Source organism: Triplophysa dalaica, chromosome 15, assembly GCF_015846415.1.
Source record: "Triplophysa dalaica isolate WHDGS20190420 chromosome 15, ASM1584641v1, whole genome shotgun sequence".
NCBI classification, from domain to species: Eukaryota; Metazoa; Chordata; class Actinopteri; order Cypriniformes; family Nemacheilidae; genus Triplophysa; species Triplophysa dalaica.
In genome coordinates this window covers 18,889,973-18,905,391 of record NC_079556.1, presented here as the reverse complement: position 1 = coordinate 18,905,391, position 15,419 = coordinate 18,889,973, and the positions used below count along the sequence as shown (strand labels likewise).

Here is a 15,419-nt window from a genome sequence, read left to right as displayed (position 1 = left end):
TTTTAAAGTCAATTTATGCCGTCAAGTTCTCCAATGTACTTCACATTTTCACATTCTGGCAGAAATAACGGGGGATTCCGAAATGTGTGGTCTAATGACAAAAAAGTGTTCAGTCGCTGAGATGGACCAACTTACCCACTGGCTCATTTTATCCCAATCTCCAAACCAACAATTGATGTAACGATGTTAAGGTAATACTGCACAAAGTTAAACCATGTTACAGTCTTACTAATATAAGTTAAATAACATGTTTTATATAAAACCTTAACACGTATAAACAAAACAACTGTCTTGTATAGGCTATTATTTTTTATATTTTATCCGTTTTTTTGTGAGTATTTGCCAACTCAAGTTGGTTACGATGATGAACTGCAGTCAGGTCGAGACACTGATGAGGACGACAAGCATGCAGATGAGACTGAGACGGTTTCTGACAGCTTGTGCAGAAATTCTTTAGTTATGCAAACCGATTGTTGCAGCAACTGTATGGGTGGCTGGTCTCAGACGATCTTGGAGGTGAAGATGAAGGATGTGGAGGTACTGGGCTGGTGTGGTTACACGTGGTCTGCAGTCGTGAGGCCGGTTGGATGTTCTGTCAAAATCTCCGAAACGCCTTTGGAGACTACTTATGGTAGAGAAATGAACATTTTATTCACGGCCAACAGCTCTGATGGACATTCCTGCAGTCAGCATGCCAATTGCTTAGTGGCAAGTGGCCTTTTATTGTAGCCAGCCTTAGGCGGACCTGTGCAATAATCATGTTGTCTCATCAGCATCTTGATATGCCAAACCTTTGAGGTGGATGGATTGTCTCGGCACAGGAGAAGCGCTCACTAACACAGATTTAGACAGATTTGTGAACAATATTTGAGAGAAATGGGCCTTTTGTGTAAATAGAAAAAGTCGTAGATCTTTAAGTTCAGCTCATGCAAATGGTGGCAAAAACAAAAGTGTTGCGTTTATAATTTTGGTCCGTGTGTGTTTAAATGACACTTACCCAACATTACGTTTTAACATCCTTCCTAATGTTGTTGTTTAGATTTTACTATACCACTTTGCATAAACAAAGTGTCTGAGAACTATAGAAAATTGTTTCTCAAAGTTATTTTGTACTTTCCCAGATAGCGAATATAATGGATTTAATGTTGAATCAATGTTGAAAATAACCGGTTCAACACTGATTTAACATTAAATCAATTATTTTTGCTGTTGCCACTTACTTCCTCTGGCATTCTTAGAAAGTTTTCTGGAAAGTTTCGTAGATCATGTGACCCAGTGAGTCATAATGCACCATTCATTCTTGTGACTTTTGTTTGCTTCGTTAGTTTGATCTGTTATTATGAGATGCGCCTTAAATTTATGTTTTATAACACAGACCTAAAAAACAGGTTTTACACATTGTGCTCGACCTATTGACCCAATGACAGCAACTCACATTGTTACAATTGTTTTCCTTATTATTACTCACACACAGAAATTACAAGTTACTGGACAACTGGAGTTCAAAACAACAGTTTAACATAACAGTTACAAAAAGTTAGTCGTCCAAAACTTCAGAAGTGTACATTTCATTGTTTTGTTTTTTATGACTAAAATATTGTCCTCACAAACCATGTTCCAGACGTAGTCACCCGTCATCGCTTCATCCCCTGTGCTACAGAAATGTATAGAATTTTATGACAGTGACAAATGCAAAATATTTTTAATATTTGTACAGTTTTTATTTAATTGCAATATACCAATATATTGTTATTAAAGGTATAAACTCAAAATTTACTTGAGATAAATATACACTAAAACATTGATGTTACATGAAAATAAAAATACCACAGAATTGAAAAAGAACTATAAAAAAAGGTTGGGCAAAACAAAAATAGCTTACACTGTGCTATCAGTGCTTGTTTATCATCACACAATTGTACTTTCTTCTTGGTTATATAATTGTGTTATTTATGATTACAGAATAAACATCAAGTATTGCTATCATTGAGTGGTCACTGTATGCGTCAGTGATCTGTCTCTGCGCTTACCTTATGAATGCATTTCACTCTCTCTGGCCATGCAGCTATTATGCCGGTTAATCGATTACCAGTGATTCTATCAGATGCTTTAGAATTCCTTTCTTTATTCTCTTTCCTCGAATTCATGCATTCATCGCGGTTAATTCTCACTGTGATCACGAGTGCCTTAAAGTCATGCCAGACCTATATGGCTTAATAAGTTAGGTTGAATAGATAAAGGAACCTCAGCTATCAGACCTGTGGAAAAAGTCACTAGTGAGATCGAGGAAACTTCTCTAGGAAAAGAAAGATCCGATGTTCATTTATTAATTTTTCTTTCAAATGCTTGCATATCCAGCTTTATTTGAAGATCAAAAGGTAAGTGGGGGATGGAGCCATTATGTCAAGTAAAGTTTTATGTTTTTTTATTATTAATACATTTGTGTAAGTTAAAGGCCCGGCTTCACAGACACGGTTTAGCTTAAGCCAGGACTATGCCTTAGTTGAATTAAGATATTTATGTCGTTTTTATAAAAATGCCTTACAAGTATACAGTACTGGCTTGCATCTCGAGACAAAACATGCCACTGATATATTTTAAGATATTTCTGGGCAAGTTATATTCAGTTAATACAGGTCACACATTCATTTTGGGACTAGTTTGTAAAACTGGGCCATATTGTAGGTGGTGTTATTGTCGACCTGAAACAGAGTCAAAGGCCTGAGAGCATTTATTTTCTATAATATATAAATCATTGATAAATAATTTCCACGTTTGTGTATGCAATAAAATAGCCTGTCAGTAGCCTATCTTTGGTCTTGTAATATGAACAGAAAACTTCTTATCAAGTCTTAAGTGTATCTTTATTTGAACTTTTATCAACTGTAATAGCACCTACTGCAGACAAATTAGCCTGATTTACCTGATTTGTAATTAATTCAGATTTATTTATAGCAAACATGTAAGAAAGAATCAGAATCGACCGGACTTTTAAATCTTGAACACAATGCAGTCTCTTCAGTGACCAATAGTGGTTAAGATTCTGCACCTATACCTTAAAGGAGATGAGAAACAAAAGTTTTTTTTTTTTTCAAAGCTTTATTGAACATTTTGATATAACAAAACAAGGTTACAACAGAAACTTAACATTAAGAAACACTTAGATGAATGAAAAGAAAGAAAATAAAACATTACCATGGCTCGAAACAGACAAGACGAGACAAAAAAAATAATAATAATAAAACAAAAACAGGAGAGGGAGTTACACAATTAATAAAAAAAATTATAGGTTAAAACCTAAATAGGTTGAAAAGTTTATAAGCAGAGCAAATTTTACACGGATATGAGAAAAGGTTCTCAACTGAAATTTGTCGTCACTGACGTGTTCGACGGGCTGCGCAGACAGATCGCCATTTGACATCAAAAATCGCGAGAGTGACCGGACAACATCTCCTCTCTCGCGATACTCGATCTCATTTGCGGGTCGGTATGCGCAGAGCAACATTAGTTCGAACACGCCCATTATTAGCCCAAAAAGAGACCCACACTGAATAATTTCGTGCTCATGTTTGTAGAGAAGCTTCAAGAAGGGGTGAGTTGAATGAAAGCAGTTTAAAAAATGATGTGTGAAGTTGTTCATCATTTCAGTCAATGTTTTTGCTCGGTGTTACTCTTTCATAGCTCTGGAGATTAATGCTGCCTTCATGTGCTCTCGGATATTTGATAATTCCCACTTCAACCCGGAAGTAACGTCTTAGAGTTAATAATGATTTCGTTTGCTAAATTTGTCTAATACATGAAAAGTACGGAATGCACAAGTTAAATAGTCTAGAGTTTCTGTAAATGTGATTGGCTCATATTGAGCTCTTCAATAATATTGACGTTTGATGTTAGACTTGATAAATCTGAGCTCAGTTTGACACATTGTTGACATCTCTTCTGAAAGATATTTGTGAGATTCTGGCACTTTTTCTCAGGAGAAACATCTGAGACGCAGATGAAAAGCGTGTGCAATTCCTCCGTGACAAAAGTCTATATTTATCTCGTGATAAAACTGTGAAATGCGTCCATTATAAACCTCAAACACACGCTTTCTGTTGGTTATCTGCAATCACTACTTGTAGTTTACAGTAAATGACTCCATTGCGGCTTTAATCAGAGAATCAATCTGCGTTTGACCTAATTATGCATCTTACTCATCACTGAAACTGTGCGCGTGTGGATGTATCTGTCCCTTATAAACTATTTCTAATGTAAGAATTCCCCATTTTGATCTGTTTTCAGATTTTAATGGGAAAAATAAATTTCTCCATATGAGCTTCAGACGAGATCTGAACACTGTCACAAACTGAGATTAGATAAGTCTGCAATCAAAAAACACTATTATTAAAAAATTAAAATATCATTTCAATATAAACCCAAACAATCTCATCAAATATATGTATCATGTTACCTCTACAATCTACATCTTCATGTATTTGAACAATAACATTCTCATTTGTTTTTTATTTCTCCTCAGCAATTTTAGGAGAAAAAAACAAAAAAATATATTTTTACACATTTCAGTATTATTACTCAGAAATGCAGAAATGACAAGGTACTGACATAACACTGAGCTCAAAACAACAGTTTAACATAACAGGAGAGGTGAAGTCTATTTTTATAGACTTGTAAAAAATTATATATTTTATATTATTATATATTATTGTTATTATTATATTTTTATAGTATACTCCGATTACCATTATGAACCACAAATCTGTCTGATAAAATATCTTGTGCATTAATGGGTGCTTTATTGAGTCTCATCTGCATCTATTGTGTTTTGGGCAGGGTTCTATTATTTTGTTCAGCAGGGCTACCAACATAATGTAAAGAATATGCTGTGAAGGTATGATCTTTAGATTTTAATTTAGTTTGATTTTGACTGATTTAGGCCATGTCAAAGACTCACAGGAAATCAAATTGAAATAAATGGTTAAAATCAAACTCTTAATCTTGTCACTTATATCCATAAGTGGCAGTAGCTCCAGGGGCACGCTTACAAAACACTGAAATAGTTAAGTTTAAATGCTTACCTTTCATGATATCCTTTGGTTTCATATCTTCCGCTTGCACAAATGTCAGTGCGTTGCACTTTTCTGACACAAAACTATGTTGTTAAGTGTTGCGCATTTTTAAGTGGATAAACAGAAATCCTAATACTGTCCTCACGAACCAAGTTTCAGAAGTAGTCACGACTCACCCATCATCGCTTCTTCCCACCTTCCCTGTGCTACAGAAGTTTCTAGAATTTTCTATCAATAACTTATTTGTGTTATGTAAATATGTGAAAATATCTGTTTTTGTTGGTCAATTAATGAGATAAGCTCAAAGTTTACTTTAGCTAAATATACACCAAACTATAATACCACATAAAATAAATATTAGCACAATAATTAGCACCACAGAATTGTACAAGAACTATAAAATGTAATGCGGAATTTGTTTTTACACTGTGTAATGAATCCGATCTCAGTTCATCTAAGAAATGTTCTTTGTTCTTCAGTTACAGCTGACAGATGCTGCACGCATCTCATCATACAATGAAACCCTTATTCTTCAGCTTAATCCTCCTGCTCATGTCCCACAAATGTCTTGGTGATCATGTCCTCACATATTTAGCTGTCGCCGTCAGCATTCTGCTCTTGGTTGGCATGGTGACACATACACAAAATGGTTTGTCGGATGGATTTGGCTATGGGGTGCTGGTCACGGGCTGTGACAGTGGATTCGGGCATCATCTTGCCAAGAAACTGGACGGCATGGGTTTCACTGTGTTTGCTGGATGTTTATGCCCTGAGGGTCCCGGAGCCCAGCGTCTGGTTGATGAAGGTTCAGAACGTATGAAGATACTACAGCTGGATGTGACCAAAGAGGAACATGTAAAGTTGGCTAGGGACTTTGTCAAGTCAAATTTGCCAGAGAAAGGTAACTGCCGTTGTTTTTTGGAGCGCTGTTGTGTTTTGAAAAGAAATTGATCTTTGTATTGTTGTAATTGTCTGTTTCTTCAGGTCTTTATGCCGTTGTAAACAACGCAGGAGTCAGTGACTGGGGAGAAATCGAATGGAGCACAGCCCAAGACTTTCAGAGGATGGTTGATGTTAACTTAGTGGGTCCCATCAGAGTCACCATTGCGTTCTTGTCAATGGTCAGGGCAACCAAAGGTATTTCCATAACATGTCGTCACATGCTAAAATCATTGTTTGAGAATTATATAGTGACTTAATTGATAATTCAACACTGTATTTCATTTTCAGGCCGTATGTTGTTCGTGTCAAGTATCTTTTCATTTTTCAATTGTCTGAATATGGGAGCATACAGTGTGTCCAAGCGAGGACTGGAGGCATTTGCCGACTGTTTAAGAGTAGAGATGGCCAGCTTTGGAGTTAAGGTAATAACTAGTACCTTCTTTTAAAATAGAGGAGGTAATTAAAGAATACTTCACCTAAGAATGAACATTCTCTCATTTACTCACCCTCATGCCATCCTGGAACCATATGACTTCATTTGTTCGGTTGTACACAAATTAATAATTTGATATTAAAATGCAATTATCTCATACATTGCTAACATCCATCATACATTGTTACTTCATCACTTACATCAACGATGGCATGTTTAAATTATGAGAGAATTTTCATATTAGGGTGAACTATTACTTTAATGGTTGTAGCACATTCATGATGCTTTGAGAGGTGCTAATATACTGAATGTCCTTCTTTTTAGGTCAGTATTATTCAACCTGGAAATTTTGGTGCTGCCACAAACATTCTAAGCAAGAAAACCTCGCAGGACATTTGGAACGAGTTTGATGGTGCACGTAAACTTACCTTCAGCCAGAAATACATTGAAAAGGCCTGCGACTATTTCCAGTCGACGTGCGTTTTAGGATTTAAGGATTCCACCATGGTCATCGATGCCATGTTACACGCTATCACCTCTGCCATACCTCGAACGCGATACCTGCTTGTGTCATCAATGGATTGGTGTTTTTTCTACTTCTTCCCTTATCTGCCCACATACGTCACAGATGCTGTGTTTAATCTGAGCTCCATGTATCACAAACGTGAAGTTATGTTGTATTCATGAATAATAAAGACAAATGTTGTAAAAATAAGTCCAATTATTTTTTGAGTTTTGTTTGTTAAGGTGGGTGTCGGCGTTAATAAGTCCATATAAATATTATTTTTTGTTTTGTTTTTTAATACTTTTTTATAGTGTACATGGGAATGGGGAATTGATGTTGCTTTGTTAAATATTTGTCTTGTATGTTATGTATTCCAGTCTTCATTTAAATAGGTAAATCGACAGTACCAAAGAGAGAGGTCAGCAGGATTTTCCCTCTGTAATGTATCCTGCAAATGAGTAAATTAAGCATATTTACTGTAGATAATTATCATTTACTTTTATCTGGCCATATGCACATTAAGACAAAGCAGAAGTGTGTACTTACTAAGACAAGTTTTGCAAAGAGAGGCCCTCCTTTCTAACCACGAGGCTAAAAGTCCCCATCTGACATTTCGGATCAGTTTCATATCAAAAATTTGAAAATCTACTACATAACAAATTAATCTCATACCATCTTATCTCACAAAACCTTTATTTAATGTGATGTGACAAAATCATTACGCAGATAAATAACATTGACAGAAACATAGCAAGGACATTTAATTTATCTTTATTGTTACATTTCTTATCTAATTGTTGTAAAAATAAATATTATCATATATAAGCTAAATTCATTTTTACAACATTCCCAGCTCAAAGGAAGCATTCCTAGAAATTTGGTTCTCTAAAAGTCATTAAAACATTCTTCAACTAATGTAAAAGAGCATTCTATCTAAATTATACGTCGTCGGTAAATGTTGTAAAACATAAGATGATTATTCAAAGAAAATATTCAAAAAATTACATAGATATTATACATAAAAACATATATACAAATATTGAATAGACAGACAAAGTAATATTAATAATGCTCCTGAACTATGATAATGCTGATAAGATGCTTCGAAATTGACGCATGCACTGTAAAAAAATTATTTAACAGATGTGTTTTTCCATGTATAATGTAAAAAATGAAGTTTGTGGAATTTTACTGTTTTTGTAAAATATGGTAAAAAACCATAAAGTAACGGAAAAAGACTGCAAGTTTACAAGAAAAAATGTACTGTTTATAAAGAGAGGAGTCAACTTAAAACAAGGCAACCTATCACAAGCACGTTTTTGAGTTAACTCTACAAACAGACACTGAAGTCCTTCCAACTTAAGTCATAAGTTGTCACAACATAGTTAAGTTTATCTAATGAACAACAGAACAAAATATTTTTTGTTGGCTGAACATAATTAGAGAATATAAATTGGTTATTTAAAAATAAACAAATATATTTGTCTTTCACTACAATCGAAGGCTAATCAATCACACGTTGAGTGCATCTATTTCATCTTTGGCGTTGTGTCATGCACTTACACCTCAACATTGAACACACAACCCTCAACCATGGCAACAATCAAATCCATCATTTATTTAAAAAAAACCTCAAAACATAACAGATAACTAACAGTAACAACGAGATTAAAGCATAAATTAAGCCAGCAAGAAATAAAACACTTATCTTTAAAAGAAAAACAAATAAGAAACACAAAATTGAACATGCTGCAGTGCATCTTGGGAACTTTCAATTCTTGCAATATTGTTTGTTGAAATACACTGTTTTGTAAGCTGGGCAAACTTTCTGATGCATTTTGGCCAAAAACATGAGACTCTAAGGATATTTTGTTAAGTATATGCAAAAGAATCATTTGTCTCCTTCAACTAAAAATTCTATGTTCAAATTACTTATTTCTCTTTGTAGGGAGAATATTTTGGAAGTTGGATTTAAAAAAAAAAATCGTACATTTTACAAGAAAGCGGTGGAAATATGCAATTTAAAAAAAAAATGTTATTAAGGAACATTACCAGAGCCCTCTTTTTATGTCAGCCGTACACAAAAATTAGCCAACAAACCTCAAATAAGAGCAATTTTGTGGAAAACTATACTCATATGCGTAAATCACATTGTAAATGACGATGGGTTTTCATAACTGGACCCAACAACGCTTTTAGCTGATATGTAGAGGTCTGAGGTCTGCTGTGAGTTGCGCCTGGAGTAGATGTACCTGTGTCCCAGACAACTTACGTTCTTCAGGATCTGATAAAAATGGCCTCTGAATTTAACCCCGATGAAAGCGTAGAGGATGGGATTCAGGCAGCAGTGAAGGTAGGCCACGCTCTTGCTGATGGACAACATCATCAATGTGTCTCGCTCTCCTTTACAATCCCTAATTTGGAAAAGTTTAGTGGTGTGGAGAAGAAGCACCACATTGTACGGAAGATGGCAAAATATGAACACAAAGACCACGGTGAGCACAACTCGCACCGCCTTGTGCTTCTGGAAGTTCCTTGCTTTCAGAAGCGTCACCATGATGCAAGAATAACAGAACATCATGACCATCAGGGGCACCAAGAACCCCATTAGCATCTGTGTGCTGGGAATCAGAATCTTCATCACTTTCGCATTATTGTTACTATGATACACAAGCATGCATTCGTTGACGTCCATGTCTTCTACCTGTTCGTAATATATCAACGTGGGCAAAGACAACACCAAAGCCAGCAGCCATATTACTGTGCAGATGAGACGACTGTAGACCTGAACTCGCCGTCGGATCTTAACGGAGCGTCTGGCTTGGACAATGGCTATGTAGCGATCGCTGCTGATGCATGCCAACAGAAGCGTGCTGCTGTATAAGTTGATACTGTACGCTCCGTTCAGCAGCTTGCAGGCCCACGTGCCCATATCCCAGTTGTACCTTTCGTTGTAGATGATCAACGGTAGGGCGACGACAAAGAGAAGATCGGCCAGAGCCACGTTGACCAGGTAGATGTCTGTCATGGTTTTTGCCTTCTTGTACAAGGCATATGTGATGAGGACCAAAAGGTTTCCCATGAGGCCGAGTACACAGATCACAGAGTAGATGTACGTTTGGATGACCACCTCATTCTCAAAGCTCCCTCTCAGTTCACATGGCTCTTCATAGTCATCATCCTCTACAGAGTAGTTATGCGTGGAGTTACTCATTACTGTTCTTTCCTGAAGGAAGCAGGAATGTGAATGAATACACCGATGAAAACTATTACGGATACCTCCAACGGTTTCTCTGTTTATGCAAAGAACACAGCCTCAGTGCATAATGCGAGAGGGAAGCAATGCAAACCAACATGTTTGCATTGTGCGTGTTTCTGTGTAGATAACAGATGTGATAAGGACACCACAAGCATCTCGGTAAAAGACGAAAGGCGCCTGGTCTTGATGACTTGATGATGTTCCAACTATTTGTTTTTACAGCTCTGCAGACTGTGCCCATTATCTCAACCAACAGGCAACTTTTATCCTTTTAATCCATTATATATATAAAACTTGTTTTTCGTGATTTATTAGTCACAGTCATTTATAATCTGTTTGACTGTCTTATTTTTCGGAACACTAAAGGAGATATTTTTAAGAATGTTGGTAACCAAACATCATTGAACCCCATTAACTTACATAGAGTAAACCCAAAACCACTAAGACATTTCTCAACATATCTTCTTTTGATTTTCACCAAAGAGTCTTGTACAGGTTATCAAACACTTTTTGAAATTATTTTCAATTTTGCCTGAACTTCTCTTTTATTATGGAGAAGTGACGGCAAAACACTTGTAACCAGTTAAACAACAACCGTGAATAAATGCTAACTTTATTAAATTAATAAAGAATTTCAACTTCAAATATGGATGTTCGTGAAATTTTCCATATTATTTGTCAGCTACCTTTGAAGAAACTAAACATTATAGTGTATAAACAAGACTTACAGTATAGTGGAATGGGGGTCTGATGTTGTTTCGTTCAACGTTGTTGTTTGCAGTTCTAGTACAAGGAAATGTTGTGGGCTTCATTTAAATATGTAAATATACAGAAGTCGAGTGAGAGTTAAATGGCTGCTTTGACAAGCAGAATTTCTCATCTGTAATGTATTCCTCTTTTATAAATTGTGGCTTTTAAATATTTTCATAACTTCTCTTTGCTCTATTTTTGGTGTATTTACTGTAGATAATCGTGTTTTTACTTTTATCTGGACATGTGCATATTAGAAGGAAGTAGAAGTGTGTCACTGGGTATACTGTAAGCAAGGGAAACAGTGTGCAAAGAGACGTCCTCCTTTCCAATCAATAAGTACAATCAGATGAAAGTAAAAAGTACAACATGTAGGGGAAAATCCACAGCTAGCTGTGTCATTTTCCAAGATTAAAGCAAGTTAAAGGGATAGTCCCCCCAAATATAAAAATTCTGCATGAACCCAAACCTGTATACATTTCTTTGTTTGGTTGTAAACAAAAACAGATATTTGAAAATGACGAAACTGAGATTTCTGGTGAAATTATTTATTTTTTTATTCTGTTACACACAAACCAAGATATTTTGAAGAATTTAGGAAAACAAAAGGTCCGGGGGGACCTTTAAGCACCATTTTTGGACTACACCAGAAATCTCAGTTTCTAAAATTTTTCCAAACATCTTTCTTTGTCTTCAACAGAACAAAGAAAAGTATACAGGTTTGGAACAACTTGAGGGTAAATAAATCATGACACAACTTTCATTCTTGGGTGGAGTATCTCTTTAAGAATCGAGTATTCAATGTATACAATGCATGGTTAACCTATTGACATGCCTTTTGGCTGAAACTTGGTTCAACGTTTTACTGTCAAGTGGCATTTGAAAAACCCATAGCAATGACAAAACACTTTATTTATTTTGCATTGAATACTGTGGTTAAACAAAAAAAAGCAAAGTACAAGTTAAAGGCGTTCTAACCTTCACACATTCTCAGCTAACAGGGAATATTTTCAGAACTATGGCTATCGTTCTCACAAAGTTATTACAAAAAACCTTTTGCAGCGACAGAGTAACATGTCTCTTACGTAACATGTCTTGCTTAACGTTCTGAATATATTACAAAAATGTAATTCTTACATTGTTTCTGGAAGATTGAAAGATGTTTTCATAAATAGAAATGTTAGCAAAACATATTTTAATAGTTGGGATTTCTAGACAATAGTAACTTGATCGTGTCGATAAGCATTTGCTTTGAAGGTCATGCACGAGTTAAAGTATCTGATTAAAAAGGATCAACAACAAATACTGTGGACAAACACTGCAAAAAATATGTGTGTATATATATATATATATTTATATAAAACAGTATATATAAACTAATATTCAGCTATATACAATATAAGCTATACTAATCTAAGCTGTATGGAAAGCTCTTTTCCTTTTCTTATTGACAAAAAACAAGACAAGGATCAAACAAACCTTAAAATATTACAACCTGAGGGGAAAATCTATTGAAAACTGTTTATTACATTGTAAATGACGATGGGTTTTCATTATTGGACCCAACAACGGTTTTAGCTGATATGTAGAGGTCAGAGGTCCGCTGCGAGGAGCGTCCGGAGTAGAAGTATCTTTGTCCCAGACACCTTAAGTCCTTCATGATCTGACAAAAATGGCCTCTGAATTTAACCCCGATGAAAGCGTAGAGGATGGGATTCAGGCAGCAGTGAAGGTAGGCCACGCTCTTGCTGATGGACAACATCATCAATGTGTCTCGCTCTCCTTTACAATCCCTAATTTGGAAAAGTTTAGTGGTGTGGACAAGAAGTACCAAATTGTACGGCAGATGGCAAAATATGAACACAAAGACCACGGTGAGCACAACTCGCACCGCCTTGTGCTTCCAGAAGTTCTTGGCTTTCAGAAGCGTCACCATGATGCAAGAATAACAGAACATCATGACCATCAGGGGCACCAAGAACCCCATTAGCATCTGTGTGCTGGGAATCAGAATCTTCATCACTTTAGCATTATTGTAACCATAATACACAAGCATGCATTCGTTGACGTCCATGTCGTCTACCTGTTCGTAATATATCAACGTGGGCAAAGACAACACCAAAGCCAGCAGCCATATTACTGTGCAGATGAGACGACTGTAGACCTGAACTCGCCGTCGGATCTTAACGGAGCGTCTGGCTTGGACAATGGCTATGTAGCGATCGCTGCTGATGCATGCCAACAGAAGCGTGCTGCTGTATAAGTTGATACTGTACGCTCCGTTCAGCAGCTTGCAGGCCCACGTGCCCATATCCCAGTTGTACCTTTCGTTGTAGATGATCAACGGTAGGGCGACGACGAAGAGAAGATCGGCCAGAGCCACGTTGACCAGGTAGATGTCTGTCATGGTTTTTGCCTTCTTGTACAAGGCATATGTGATGAGGACCAAAAGGTTTCCCATCAGGCCGAGTACACAGATCACTGAGTAGATGTACGTTTGGATGACCACCTCATTCTCAAGGTTTCCTATCAGGTCACATGGCTCGTCATCGCATTTGTCACAAATGTTCAGAAAAGAGTTCTCATTCAAAAAAGAGTCATTCATAACTGCTCTTTCCTGAAAGAAAAATGGATGACATTGTTAAAAAGGTAATCGACGTTCGTAGGAAAATGGTTTTCTGTTAAGAGAAAGAAGACACATTAAAGGGAGGGAACTCCAATTTTCTGCATCTTGCGTGTTTCTGTGACAATGACACCTAGAGCACCAAAGGCATCCGTGTCCTGGTTCAAAGTGACTCTAGTCCCAATGCACTTTAACCGGTTTACAAAAATCAAAAAATCCTGCACAGTGTAACTTGTGTACATTTGCACATTCAGCCAAAGTGTGGACTCACAATTATTCTTTGATGTTGGTATTTTGCAGAAAAAAGTATTTTTATTTTAATTAAAGTAAGTAAGTCCAAATTTATGACTGGTTGGGTGAATGACACAACACAATAAATGTACAAATTTGAAATACCTCTTTCGATGTTCTTCTTGTCAACTCGTCATTCACTCTTCTTTGTTCCAGTTCATCTGTAAAGCACCCTGTTGAGTATAACACCCTTCGGGTTCTTCTTTTGATTTTGTGTAGACCGGCCCATTTTTGATGTGATGTCACAAGTACACAATGCTGACTGAATGTCTCTGTTTTTAGACGCTTCTGTTATCTAATGAGGCATCAGGTTGAGATGTCTGACAACTTCCACCTACGGCGAGGAAACACTTCAGTTAGCTTTTAACCACCCACAAGGAAGGTTTTGATCCCTCAGAAACAATGTTCAAATGGTTATCGATCTATCAATCATTGTGTCTTTAAGATCAAAGCAAAACTTTATTGTTGTAAGTGTTTCGCCACAGTTATTCGGCTTAAATCTTTAACAAAGAGGATTTAGAGCTGAAAAGAGGAACAAACAGATTGATTGTCATTGTGACTGTCAGCTGGTGTATTGACACTTTGCACAGTGAAGCCTATACGTGCTTTTGTTTTTTTATATTCTGTATTGTTTTATCCTGTGTATAGGAAACAACTAATCTGACTGTCCTGCCTCCTAATGAAATCACAATTATGTGAAACAATGAAATATTTTTCATAGTGTTTTTGAAACTCCAAATATCCCGCAATAATATGTCTATATGTTTTATCAGTATGTGTTTTGGGATTACATCTGAGCATGATGTGGCCTGTGTTTGTTTTGTTCTTAAGTATCTTGGGTCCTGACCACTTTTCTTATATTAGTTCATCATTTTGTTCCTTGTGCTGTGCTGGTTTGTCCTTGTTGTTTAACTTTATGTGTACTCTCTTAAAAAATTTGCGTTGGCTTGTTTCAACCCATGGATGGGGAAAAAGTCAAATGCTGGGTTTATATAACCCAGAAATGTGTAGGTTAAATTAAGGCAATTTTTGTACCCCATTGATTTCCATTATGGACACAAATCACATTTCTCTAAATATCTTTGTGTTCCACTGAAGAAAGATTTTTTATTTTAAATGTTTTAACCCATGCTAACAAATGGGACCTCATAGTGTAATGCAACCAAAGAAACCAATCTATGGATAAAATAGGGCAAACCAAAGTCAAAACAAACAGATGAGCTGCAAACACATTTTTGTGTGGGTGTGTGTCGCTGTGTGACATTTTAAACGTGTTAAAGATTTACTTCTGATATGCAAATGAGCTGTCCTACATGAAAACATACAGAGAGGAATTCAGTTCTCACTAAAATATCATTTATACTTGAATAACTTTATATGTTGCATAGTATGTTGCCTTTCTTTTTAAAATGATGTGAAACCAGTGTAATTTTAACAAAGTGAATAATACACTTTATTCTCCCTGTATGTGTGGTGACATTCAAGAAACGTGCAAATAGTATTTGATGTAAAATCAGGGTGAAGATGTTTGCCTGTGTATTTTAACC

General features: G+C 36.2%; 3 protein-coding genes across 8 annotated transcripts; 1 reads left to right on the top strand and 2 right to left on the bottom strand.

Moving 5' to 3' along the window:
- The first annotated feature begins 2,253 nt into the window (after nucleotides 1–2,253).
- zgc:113142 (uncharacterized protein LOC503524 homolog) lies at nucleotides 2,254–7,134 on the top strand. 5 transcript variants are annotated; one of them, XM_056768248.1, is made up of 7 exons: nucleotides 3,546–3,592; nucleotides 4,520–4,597; nucleotides 4,834–4,891; nucleotides 5,555–5,970; nucleotides 6,054–6,206; nucleotides 6,300–6,433; nucleotides 6,769–7,134. In XM_056768248.1, exons 4-7 carry the CDS (start codon nucleotides 5,562–5,564, stop codon nucleotides 7,129–7,131), a joined length of 1,059 nt encoding a protein of 352 aa, XP_056624226.1. In that variant the 5' UTR covers nucleotides 3,546–3,592; nucleotides 4,520–4,597; nucleotides 4,834–4,891; nucleotides 5,555–5,561; the 3' UTR covers nucleotides 7,132–7,134. The 5 variants fall into 5 exon arrangements, with proteins under 5 accessions (XP_056624224.1, XP_056624222.1, XP_056624225.1 ...); XM_056768245.1 differs by having other exon boundaries at nucleotides 5,549–5,970; XM_056768246.1 differs by lacking the exons at nucleotides 3,546–3,592; nucleotides 4,520–4,597; nucleotides 4,834–4,891 and adding an exon at nucleotides 2,254–2,378 and having other exon boundaries at nucleotides 5,549–5,970.
- Nucleotides 7,135–7,686: 552 nt separating this feature from the next.
- On the bottom strand, nucleotides 7,687–10,976 carry LOC130436979 (C-C chemokine receptor type 6-like). Of its 2 annotated transcripts, none has more exons than XM_056768050.1 (2): nucleotides 10,937–10,976; nucleotides 7,687–10,175 (listed from the first exon to the last, which is right to left on the bottom strand). In XM_056768050.1, the coding sequence occupies exon 2, from the start codon at nucleotides 10,161–10,163 to the stop codon at nucleotides 9,096–9,098; it is 1,068 nt and encodes a 355-aa protein (XP_056624028.1). In that variant the 5' UTR covers nucleotides 10,164–10,175; nucleotides 10,937–10,976; the 3' UTR covers nucleotides 7,687–9,095. The 2 variants fall into 2 exon arrangements, with proteins under 2 accessions (XP_056624028.1, XP_056624029.1); XM_056768051.1 differs by having other exon boundaries at nucleotides 7,687–10,165; nucleotides 10,937–10,968.
- Nucleotides 10,977–11,886: 910 nt separating this feature from the next.
- Nucleotides 11,887–14,233, bottom strand: LOC130437088 (C-C chemokine receptor type 6-like). The gene is made up of 2 exons (XM_056768232.1): nucleotides 13,978–14,233; nucleotides 11,887–13,575 (listed from the first exon to the last, which is right to left on the bottom strand). Exon 2 carries the CDS (start codon nucleotides 13,561–13,563, stop codon nucleotides 12,484–12,486), a length of 1,080 nt encoding a protein of 359 aa, XP_056624210.1. The 5' UTR covers nucleotides 13,564–13,575; nucleotides 13,978–14,233; the 3' UTR covers nucleotides 11,887–12,483.
- Nucleotides 14,234–15,419: the final 1,186 nt, after the last annotated feature.